This window comes from Pleurodeles waltl, chromosome 8, assembly GCF_031143425.1.
Source record: "Pleurodeles waltl isolate 20211129_DDA chromosome 8, aPleWal1.hap1.20221129, whole genome shotgun sequence".
In the NCBI taxonomy this organism is placed as follows: Eukaryota; Metazoa; Chordata; class Amphibia; order Caudata; family Salamandridae; genus Pleurodeles; species Pleurodeles waltl.
The window spans coordinates 84,325,189-84,337,389 of NC_090447.1; the positions used below are offsets into that span (position 1 = coordinate 84,325,189).

Below are 12,201 nucleotides of genomic sequence, written 5' to 3' on the forward strand. Positions count from 1 at the left end.
TCATCATTGAAGAAAGAATGTTTTGTAGCACACCATTGAAAGCTAGTTGTGACAATCCACCAGATACAACCACAGTATAATGGGATGATCATGTGGCCACAAAATGTGGTATTGCCATGATTTCAAAGATTGGTGTTACTGATGTTGGATTCTTGTTGTGAGGCAGAAGATCTGGCTCCAGCTGATGACATAAATCAATAATAGTAAGCCAACCTGGGGCTAATTTAAAAAAACATAAGGGGTCCGTTGCAGACCTCTGGGCCCCACGTACCCCCCCGCCATTACATTGGCGAGAGGGTGTGTGGCACCCCTTGCGGAGCCACTGATGGCCCTGGGGATCACCACTCCCCAGGGCCAGCTCCTGGGAGATAACTGTTTGCTGTGACTTGTTGGGAGCTGATAGCTCACAGCAAACACTCTGCTCAGACCTGGTCAGTGAACTGTTCTGCCTCCCGTAGCTCCACCGGGAAGTAGAGCCCTCGTTCCTCTGAACTCCTGATCTCTGTCAGGAATTTAAGGCCCTCCTCCACCCGCAGGCTTCTGCCTGCGCCTCATCACTGGTTTCTAGTGGGAGAGCTTTGCTTTCCTCCTAGGCTGCCCTCTACCTCTCTCCTCCTCTTTCCTGCTTTGCTCTCTGTTGTGCTTCCTCTTCTGTGTCTGTCCCTTTTGGGCTCCTTTTGCTTCTGCGTTTCACTCTTCTTTGTTTTTCTCTCCCCTCATTCCGCTCTCTCTCTCTCACTCTTGCTCTCTCTGTCTCTCTCTCTCTCCCACCGCTGCTGCCCCTGCAGCTCCGCCCCTCCCTGTCTCCCACCAAGGCAGGACGCAACCATCTCAGATGCATCCCACTCAACACCCACTCCATCCACAAACACGCCATCGAACTCTGGAAACTACTCGACTCAGCCTCCCCAGATGCCGCCTTCCTGACCGAGACCTGGATGAACCCCTCCTCAGCGCCCGACATTGCCATAGCCATCCTGGACGGCTAAAAGACCACCCATAGAGACCGCACCAACAGACCAGGAGGACACATTGCCATCGTCCACAGGAACACCCTCAGTATCACAACCAGCACTGAAGGCACTCTCAGCGCCGCCGAACACCTGCACTTCCAGATCCACACCGATCCAAACACCACCCTCAGAGGGACCCTCATTTACAGACCCCCCGGACCACAACAGCAGTTCAGTGACTCCATCTCCAACATCATCAGCACGCACGCCCTCGCATCAACAGACTACATACTCCTCTGGGATCTGAACTTCTACCTCTAGAAAACCAACAACAACAACTCCACTATCCTGCTCGACAACCTCTCCAACCTTGGCCTCAAGCAGCTCGTCACAACACCCACCCGCTCTGCTCGTCACACCCTTGACCCCATTTCCTCCACCAGCAAACACGTCTCCTTCAGCCACACCACCGAACTCCACTGGAACGACCACTGCTGCATCCACTTCTCCTTCGAGAAACCCTCAACACACCATCAACCACAGCGGATTCCCCACCGCAGATGGAACAAGGTCACACCACCGACACCGACACAACAGCCTGCAACCTCAGGCAATAAATATCCCCGATCAAGAGACCTTCTAACAGACGCACCGACAGAAAGGTCTTCTGGTTCACCGCCGACCTCCAAGAATCCAAGCAAACATGCCGAAGACTCCAGAAAAAGTGGCGCCAAGAACCGACACCAGACAACCAAACAGCCTTCAAGAACGCCATCCACAGACACCACAACTCATCCGAACCACCAAAAGAACCGCCTTCAAAGAACGCATCAACAACAAAGCACACAGCTACAAGGAGCTCTTCAACATCATGAAGGAACTCTCCAACCCCGTTGCCAACATCAACGACATCCCACCATCACAAGATCTCCGCGAGTCCCTAGCCACCTTCCTCTACCGCAAGATCGAAGACATCCATGACAGCTTCAATACTCAGACCCCTGCCATCAACCACCGACACCACAGACTCACCGCCCCCCAGCCACACCAGCCTTCTTCTCTCCTGGACCCACGTCAACTATGACAACACCATCAAAATCATAAACACCATCCACTCTGTCTCACCATCCGACCCCTGCCCTCACCACATGTTCAACAATGCGAGCTCCGTCATCGCACCCCAACTCCAAAAGATCATCAACAGTTCCTTCGAGACCGCCACCTTCCCAGAGAGATAGAAACACGCAGAGATCAACGCCCTCTTCAAGAAACCCAAGGAGGACCCAAAGGACCTCAATAACTTCCGGCCCATCTCCCTGCTCCCCTTTCTAGCAAAAGTCATTGAGAAAATTGTCAACAAACAACTGACCCGCTTCCTCTTGGAGAACAACACCCTGGACCCGTCCCAATACAGATTCCACAGCAACCACAGCACCAAAACCTCCCTCATCCCTGCCACCGACGATATCAGGACCATACTTGACAACAGCGAAACCGAGGCCCTCATCCTCCTGGACCTTTCGACTGCATTCAACACCGTCTGCCACCACACCCTAAGCACACACCTCAACGACGCAGGGATCCGTGACAGAGCCCTGGATTGCATCACCTCCTTCCTCACTGGTAGGATCCAGAGAGTCTGCCTCCCTCATTCCGCTCTGAAGCCACCAAAATCATATGCGGCGTACCCCAGGGATTGTCCCTCAGCCTGACCCTCTTTAACATCAACATGGCTCCACTCGCAAACATCGTCCGATCTCACAACCTCAACATCGTCTTATACACTGATGACACCCAGCTGATCCTCTCCCTCACTAAGGACCCTACCACCGCCAAAACCATCCTCCACGAAGGAATGAAGGCCATCGCTGAATGGATGAAGAACAGATGCCTGAAACTAAATTCTGACAAAACTGAGGTCCTCATCCTCGGCTCCACCCCCTTTGCCTGGGACAACTCCTGGGGGCCTGCCACACTGGGAATCGCACCAACAGCCACCAACCACACACGCAACCTGGGATTCATCTTGGACTCACGGCTATCAATGACCCAGCAAGTCAACTCTGTCTCCTTCTCCTGCTTCAACACCCTCTGCATGCTTCGGAAGATCTACAAATGGATCCCCACTGGAACCAGAAGGACGGTCACCCAAGCCCTCGTAAGCAGCAGACTGGACCATGGCAAAGCCCTCTACGCAGGAACCACGGCCAAGCTCCAGAAAAGACTGCAATGCATACAGAACGCCTCCGCAGCACACCTCATCCTGGACATCCCCTGCCACAGCCACAGCCACATCACAGCCCACCTGCGAGACCTGCACTCCCACCTCGCGGCCAAGATGTGGAACACTCTTCCCACTCTCCTGTAACAGACACAGGACCTACTTACCTTCAGGAGACACCTCAAGACTTGGCTGTTCGAGCAGTGGCAGCCCCCTCAGCGCCTTCAGACCCTCAAGGGTGAGTAGTGCACTTTACAAATGCTTTGATTGATTGATTGATTGATGAAGTTAGAGCTGTCAAACAGCTCGCACTTCATGCAAGCAGAGGTTTCCTCTGTTTCCCTGCCCGCGGAGATGAAGGCAGGGAAACAGTGGAAACATTGCTCTCACAGAGAGTGGGCTGCAGGTAACCCTCCTTCGACCCCCAAAAATGAATAAATAGGCTGAGTCTGGGAGAATGGGTCATCAGGGCAGAGATCAGCCGTGGGAAGGGGGGCCATGCGGCCACCCTTTCACCCAAAAAAGTTCATATTTAGTCCAGACCCCAGGGGATGTGGTCCCTGGGGCCAAAGTCGGTCAGGAGAGGGGGGCATGTAGGTAGACCTGCTACCAATTACTGACATGCACGGCCAAACGCAGTGCGCACCATGGGGTTGGGTGGTTATAGGGGTTGGCTGCAGGCCAGGACCTGCAGCCAACCCTCGTTACACATGGCTGCAGGCTGTGTGCGCAACATGGGGTTGGATGGTTATAGGTGGTTGGCCACAGGTCCTGGCAGTGGTTGGATTAACATGGGGTAATGAAAATTACTTTACGTCAACAAAAAAAAAGCCAGGTCCTGTGGCCAAAATAAAAAAAAATGTTCTGTTCTAATTTTTCAAAAATGTTGGTGATTGATATCTCAAAACTGTGTTACATCAATACAAACAAACAAAAACTTGCAAAACAATTTTTTCTTTCAGTTTTCATATCCATACTCGTCAACATCCAACAGAAGAAGACCATCTGGAAGGCTATTGCAAAAAAGGTGCAAACCCTTGGGGTCTACAAGCGGCACAGCATCCTTTGCAGGAAGAGGTGGGAGGACGTATGATGCTGAACCAAAAAGTCAGCTGCTGTCCAGCTCAGCCAGTCCTCCCATCATGAGAAGCATGTGCTCTGCTCCTTGACCCCGCAACCATACCATACCAACCACCTCAACAGCACACTCGTCCAAACAAACACTCACACAAATGCACACACCCAGATACCAAACACCTGCCAAAAATACACACCCAAACATGCACAACATACGCCAGACCCACATGCAACTGCAAAACCTTCTGATACACACACATCAACCACTCCAGCTCCCTCTACCTCCCAAACCCAATCTTCTCCCACCTCTCCCACCTGTACTCCTCCTAAGTTCATGTCTTAGGTGCCTGCTCTGTTCACACATGATATCCCTTCCTGAGGAGGTTCCCCTGTGGTAGTCTGTTTAGGAGGCAAGTTATGGGTGACAATCTCACAGGCTGTTACGGTGCATCATGTTTCTCCCCCCTTTATGTTCATTTTTTGATAAAGACTTTGAAAGCAGTGTCTCATTTAATGATAAAAATAATTTATTTTTACAAAGTTTGTCCTGACATTATTATTCATTTGCAAGTCATAGATTAGTAACATTGTTAATGATAAAAATGTCAGATACATATTTTTACTTACATTTATGAGTCAAAAGCCTTTTCCTTATAAACATATGTGTACCTTACAAACATTAGTGTAAAAAATTACAATGGACATAGACATTTTGGTGCAAGCAATTATCATGATAAAGGATACTTACACCGAAATTAAACATTTCAACTTGATAAGTGAAAAAAATAATACATATCCATCATGCCATAAAAACATTGGGAGTAAATTAAAATGTAATAATATACAGAAAATGCACTAGATCAAGGGGAAATGTGACATTGATAAATATATAAGATGCTTTAAGTTTTAAACGTTGATTTTACCTTTATTGTAAACAAACGGTTTGCCATGTCTATCAAAATTTCTACATTTTATTAAATTTATATTATTCCAGTACTGTGTAATACATATATATACATATATATATGATTTGATAGTAATGAAAAAAGATTAAACATACCTATTTGAACACATTTCGAATTTGGGATTAATGTCACTTTTTGTCTTGGTGTCCATTATCATGAAGGCAACTTGCACCAAATTTCTAAATAAAATTGAATTATACTGGTGTGTTTCTTAAAACCACATTACACAGATATGCATTGCATATTAGTAAAACATTGCTTCTATGAGTAAAGTAAAAATGCCTGATTCCAGAGCTAATGAAAACGGTCAATTCAAAAGGTAACATATAAAAAATGTAAAAAAGTAGCTTACCTGCCATTCTGGTGACAACAGGGTTAATTTATTTTGCGGTCAAGTAGTAGCAGCAAAGGAAGGTCTTGGATTATTGGGTTCATGACAGGAAGGGAAGTTGAAAAAAAGGGTAAGTTTCAAGCTTATATCTCTTTCAACCTGCCACCTCAGATGTGGAGGTTTCCTCACCACTGTTACATCAGCAGGAAGCACCATTGTGATTAACCCGCCAGAAAATCTGGATGTAGTCCCTCCAGAAAATGTATAACTTGTGTTTGGGAAGAGATAGAAATGTCATGTTTGGTGTCAAATAAGTTTTACGTTTTTTCTAAATTGATGTGGGATTTGTCTTATGTTGTGCTTACAATTTATTACTGCTTGAGCACTGAATAAACACTTTACACATTGCCCCTAACTTAAGCCTGGCTGCATTTCTGCCGAGCTACCAGAGGGTTTTGCACAGATTAATTTGGTGACTCTTTGTGGTCCACCCTGACAATGATGGTGACTGTTGCTTGAGAAGGGCTCACTCAATCAACAACCCAATTTTTCATTGAGACATTTTTTTAAATCCATGTGTAGTGGCTAACTGAAAGGGCTGTGACTAGATTTCTGCAAAAAAAAATCAATTTCCAATGTTGGAATACCCGGATGGGAACTGTACAAAGTAGTCTGGGGTACAACATATGTGTATGTGTGTGTGGGGAGTGTGTGCCCACTTATGTGCCAAGGAGCACTTTGATATTACAGAAGGGTCTTTAGATGCTTATGCATCCCCTTTTAATAATACACTTGCATGTTTTCAGGTGGGACAGTCCATCACGTTCTTAACATGGGCCTAGATCACAGCTTCAAAGCATATTCTTCATTTTGTTTGTGGCTTGATGTTGGAAAGTGGTTTATTGGTAGGGGCAGGTAGGTACCTACACTTAGTAATAACACCACAATCACAATTATGGTCCAGTTATTTTCTCAATAAATTAACCCTTGCTCAACCCCTGTTAGCTTTGCTCACAAGCAGTCAGGCTTAACTTAGTAGACAGGTCTGCAAAGCATTTAATATCATCAAAACAGCAACTAAGTAAAAAAACACATTTTCTTTAAAATGACACAAAAGCAACAAAAATCCAATGTAGGGAACCGGAGATATGAATTTTTAAAGAATAACTGCTAAAATCTGCTTTCCATCGCCAAAAAGTGAAAGGTGCCAACAACGGCAATCGGGTCGCATCTGCTTTGTCAAAGTCAAAGTTTGAGGCTGACCACGATGGGGGAGGTCAGATACCCAGAGCGGTAGGCATTGATCAAAATTTTACTGGCATGGGTAGTGCAGGGGCCCCCTAACAGGGCCCCATGAAGCTTTTCACTGTCTGCCTAGCAGACAGTGAAAAGCGCGACGGGTGCAACTGCACCCGTCGCACCGTCGCAACACCACCGGCTCCATTCGGAGCCGGCTCCTGTGTTGCGGCCCCCATTCCCGCTGGGTCGGCAGGCGCTAACATGGTTAGCGCCCGCCGGCCCAGCAGGTATGCCGGCAGTGGTCTTTTGACCGCATGGCGGCCGATTGTCGGTTCCCGCTTGGCTGGCGGCGGTGGAATCAGGCCCTTAGTCTCTTTTTTTGGAGCCTTTTCTCGACTTCGAGTGCGTCTGCTCCTCAGGCTGGCTTGCAGTTAGACAAAGGCGGCTTCGCTCAATGCAATGCCTGTTCGTTACAGGAAGTCCACTCCTAAATATTTTGAAGCAAGACAAATCCTTTATGTGGTGAAGCCCAAAATGAGCAACAAGTTCAATCCTTCAGAATGAAGTTCTTCTTGGTGCAGTCCCAGGGGTTAAGCAAGGCATTTCTTCTTCTTCTGATTCGTTCCAGCAGGGAACTGAGTTCCTAGGCAGTTCTTCCATATTTATCCAGGTTTCTGGACTGAAAAGCAGGGGGAACCCTTGATCAAGGTGATGCAGAGAGCCACTCTCTGAGATGACCACCTCCTGGTAAGTGTGGCATAATTTTGTCCCGGAGAGCACTGTTTCCCAAAAATCCAAAATGGAGAAAATCTTTCCTGGAGGTTCAGGTCTGGCTAAGCCCACCCACGGTTGTGGCTAACTTTCACCTACACTCCCCTTCCAGTCCCTTTCCTAAAATAATTTGAAACAATTCCACCTGACTGGTAGTGCGGGGAATAGGGGAGGTCTGGTCTATGTCCCAACTGTTTTTTTTTCCTTTGAAGACCAGATTGGCTATCCAGCCCCCTTCCTCGTCTGGCATCTACTGCTACAGTTCTCCTCCCACCAGAAGTCTCATTTGTCTCAGCCCAGGCCACTTTACACCTCATAAAGGCAGCTTGGTTCAGCCTGTCAAAGGCTGGCTAAGCAGGAAAGGCTACTACAAGGCTGATTTTAGGTAATGTTGTAAAACTACTTTCCTGTAATAGTTATAATAAATCTTACCTTGACAAGTTGTTGGATTTATTCTAACTATTACCTTGATACCTTGAATGAAATATTTAGTTCCCTCCTATCAAAAGATATACTTTATTAATATTAAATAACGTCTTCCCATTAGCCAATGAGGCTAATGCATAACAATGGGGGAAAATTCCACTGGCAGTTTGTCCCTCACCAGGGATTATAAAACAACTTGTATAATGTCCCTGCTTATGATTGCACTGCACCCTAACCTTGGGGAACCTAGGGTAGACTTTAGGGGTAACATATATAAAAATAAGGTAACTCAAACTTAGAGGCACTTTGAATTCCAAAGTCAAATTTGGACATTCTTTTACTTTAAAAGCAGCCTGTAAGGCAGGGCTGGCTTTTGCAATGACAGTAGGCATCACAGCAGTGCACACTTAAGTGCATTAAAACTACTAGGCCTCTAACCGCACACGCCCTACCATATACTAAGTAATTATAGGTCAGTTGTCAGAGCCAATTATAATAATACCTAATTACCATACACCTTCTAAATAGAGCAGTGGGCCTGGTTAGCGGAGCCCAGGGCACAGTCAGAGTCAGTAAAACCAGTATCAGTCAACAAATTGGGGGGATCATGGCAAAAAGATGATTTTCTCACACTTAGTAATAAATCTAGCTTATGTTAACCTATATAATGTTAACCTTGAGCATTTCTCACGTGTTCTATTTATTTGCAGTGGTGTTCCCTTAATGTTATATGCAGATTCTTCCTAAATCAGGTGTTTTATATTTAATCATAAAATTGGTCTACTAACTCTGTGAAAGTTATTTTATTTTGACTGCTGAAATGATGTTTTGAACAGTATAATAAGAACACTACAGAAAATACATTGAAAAACACTATTAAGATTTAATTCTAAAAAGCATTCATTTCATGGAGGTTTGTATTTCATTACCTAATCTTCATATGACCTTTAATTTTTGTCTCTTCTAGTTTTTTGTTTGCTGTCATGGACTTCTCCAGTTCTCCCAGCTCTTGGTTTCCAATTATCTCAAAAGCTCGATTTCAACAATAGAGAAGCGTTTTGGATTATCGAGTCAGATGTCCGGTTTCATGGCTTCATTCAATGAGGTACTGATGCTGTAGCAGCTTATGAACATATATCAAGAAATATAGCTTTCTAAAAAGTGATTTCACTTTGATAAACAATTTTCGTCACACTTGTCAGAAATGATAGTAAATAAACTGAAATGGAAACCTGCTACCTTTCTAGCCAAACAAACAGTACGAAAAACTAGCACTCTCTGCTACTGTCCTTCCAATGCAACCAATTCTCAAGATATACATTCAATTACTTCAATTTCAATTTATCATGCTCTGTTGAAGATTTATGAAGAATCTTTATAACCATATATCTGGCCCATACTTTGCTGCAAATGGTCTAAGGATCTTAGATAACTGTGTACTTTTAATTCTATAATCTAAATATGAGAAATAAAACTAATCTATTATTTGATCTTGATAATATGTTTTTGGCCTGGAGGATGGCAGGAGATCTGTGAGTAAGTCCTGTGTATAGTTTAGATAGTTTCGTGCCCGGTTTGCCATTGAGAAGAGGAATTGTGGGTGCGAGAGGAGTAAGCAATTGGTTTTAACTGTGACCGGCTAAGCTTTTAAGCACCATAGGCTTCTATTGGCAGGGTGTGATAGGGTTTTCATAAAAGACACGAGGTGCATCAAAGCTTAGTGACAGGAAGTGAGTGACAGGAAGTGAGCTTTATGGACTAGGTTGTTTAGCCACACAAATCCTCTCCTTGCAAGAGTGAGGAACGTCTAGTTTGGTCCTAATTAGGAGTCTAGCAGTCCTGTGACTGTCATATTTTGACCGTGGCGGTTCAGCCTAGGTCAGACTGCCAGCACCGCCACTTTTCAGCCACCCGACGATCTGGCAGTGCTGGCAGTCCAGTCCACCAGGGCAGTGGTCCATGCAGCGCTGCCCTGGGGATTTCGACCCCTCTCTCTGTTGGCCTTTACATGGCAGTTTCACCACCATGTAAAGGCTGGCAGAGACAGGGTGCTGGGCATGGGCATGAGCAGTGCGGGGACCTCCCTGGCAGGACCCATGGCGCAAATCACTGTCTGCTTGCAGTGTTTCCGCCCTCTGACCCAGCAGGAAACGTATAATAGGGACGGCAGGAAGGAGACTGCACTGGCGGCCTCCTGAACATGGGAGTTTGGCAGGCAGCCTTTTCCGGCCTCCAAACTCGTAATGAGGCTCTAAGTCTGGGGAAATACCTGTAGTATGTAAACCCCAATTTCAGTCTTGGTAAAAAATTTACTTGTATTGATTTATATATTTTATTATTTTACATGGGTATGACCATTGCCACTTATCAAATACAAAATTGCATGTGTGAGCCCATTTATTGTTTATGAATTATTATTATTGAAAGGCGTGAAGCACTTTTTATCTTATGTTTTTGATATATTATTCAGTGTTCATCCCCGCTCTTTAATTTGATAATTTTGATATTCTTTAATGGATTTATTATACAAATAAATATTAATAAAAGGTTGATATTTTGATATCTTAATAATGATCTGAATGATTGGTACATATTGGTAAGAAGTGAACCTACAAAGAAACTTTGAGACTGATGATTTCATCGTAAGTCATAAATGAAGAACAGAGGAAATACAATTCAGGCATTGAACGGAGTCATTGTCTGAGTCTACACTAGGAGACATTGTAATTAGATCAAATTATTAGTAACGGAATATGTGTATGTCGATATTTGTCTCCTGTCTGCTACTTTTCATCATTTTCACTCAAATGTAGTATTTGTTCCAGTGAACTAGTAAACTGGAATTATATTAACGGGAACTACATCCTCTAAAAGGATGTGTATGGTCCTGGAAAAAGAATTATATAATTGATAAAATGTATACATCATGAGTGTCACAATGTGTATAGTATAGTAGGTCAGTAACAATGTCTACACAAAACAACCTATTTGCCACAGAGTTTAATCATAAATTATGATCTAATTTACCTTTCTAACAGAAATGACTTGTGCAAAAATGTTGTGAGGTGTATTTTTCTGCCGTAACTTGCAAGCAGAAGTGGAGAAAGGATTGAGAATCTCACTCAGGGTGAAATACAAGGCAGAAGAAGAGATGAAATACAATGTTGCCAATATACTTAATATGTCTTAACAGTGCATATGAGATATTTATATTATCTTGCATTTGCCTGTATTAAGCACCATCGAGCACTGTCTCAACAGTGTGTTTTCCATTAGTCACAATCAAGTATAAGAACAGCTAATATGTGGTTATTGCACGGTTCATTGGCATACGTGAGAGAAATATGACTTGTTTTAAACTTATTTTAATTTTTTTGGCTTCACTGACCTTGCTATTAAGAATTTTGTTTTCTGAAACAGCTGATAATATTATAAAATGTTTTGTTGAAAGACTGCTGAGGTTATGCTTCGTTCCTTTTTAGGAGTGTGTATCAGCATTAAGTAGCTCATAAATTTGTGTTGTGGAAGGTTTGTCATATCCACTGTAAATCAAAACAACATTTCTAGCTATGCAGAGGCACAATGTCAACACATAAGAAAATGTTGATGTTTGAATGCATGCAGTTAATGTTTATTAAACCAAAGGGTTGGTAAACTAAAGATTGGTCCTCAGTGACAGAGAGGAAAAGACTTTGGACCTGACTTTAACTTTGACAGTTTAAGTATTATTGCCATCTTGTAGTACTTTAATCCCACCATCATAATGTGCACTCAGCTTGCAAAGTTTAGATATGTCCACTGGCCCAGTGGAGTGGACATCTCTAGCATGTACAGGAACCATTGTCATGGCGGTTCCTGTAAATGCTTTGAAAGTTTGATGGACTATTCCCTCTAAATGATAGAGACATAAGTCAAGCTTTCAACAATTTCTTTTTTCAAAAACAACATCCCAAAGTGTGATTTTTTTTATTTTAAATTTAAAAAAAACAGTGACCTCTCTCAGCATGGGAGTTTGTTCCCATGGCAAGGAGATCATTTGGCAGTTTTCACTGCCTCATACTGCCAGGTTTTACCTGGTGGTGATGGACAGTGAAAGTTGGCCTTGTGTTTGTCCACTTTAAATGGGGCGGGTGCACAGTTGGACAAACCTTCGATAGCCCTTGCTTCATCAGGCTGTCAAAGGTATACGTAGGTGGCAGAGACCGATTCGTTTCTTCC

General features: G+C 44.1%; 1 protein-coding gene across 1 annotated transcript in view; it reads left to right on the plus strand.

Annotated features, from left to right (window-relative positions):
- Window positions 1–12,201, plus strand: part of LOC138249740 (solute carrier organic anion transporter family member 2B1-like) — a 464,484-nt gene that overhangs the window by 146,032 nt on the left and 306,251 nt on the right. Inside the window, exon 3 of the mRNA XM_069203799.1 lies at window positions 8,951–9,088. Coding sequence (XP_069059900.1) covers window positions 8,951–9,088 — 138 coding nt within the window. The remainder of the gene's footprint in view (window positions 1–8,950; window positions 9,089–12,201) is intronic.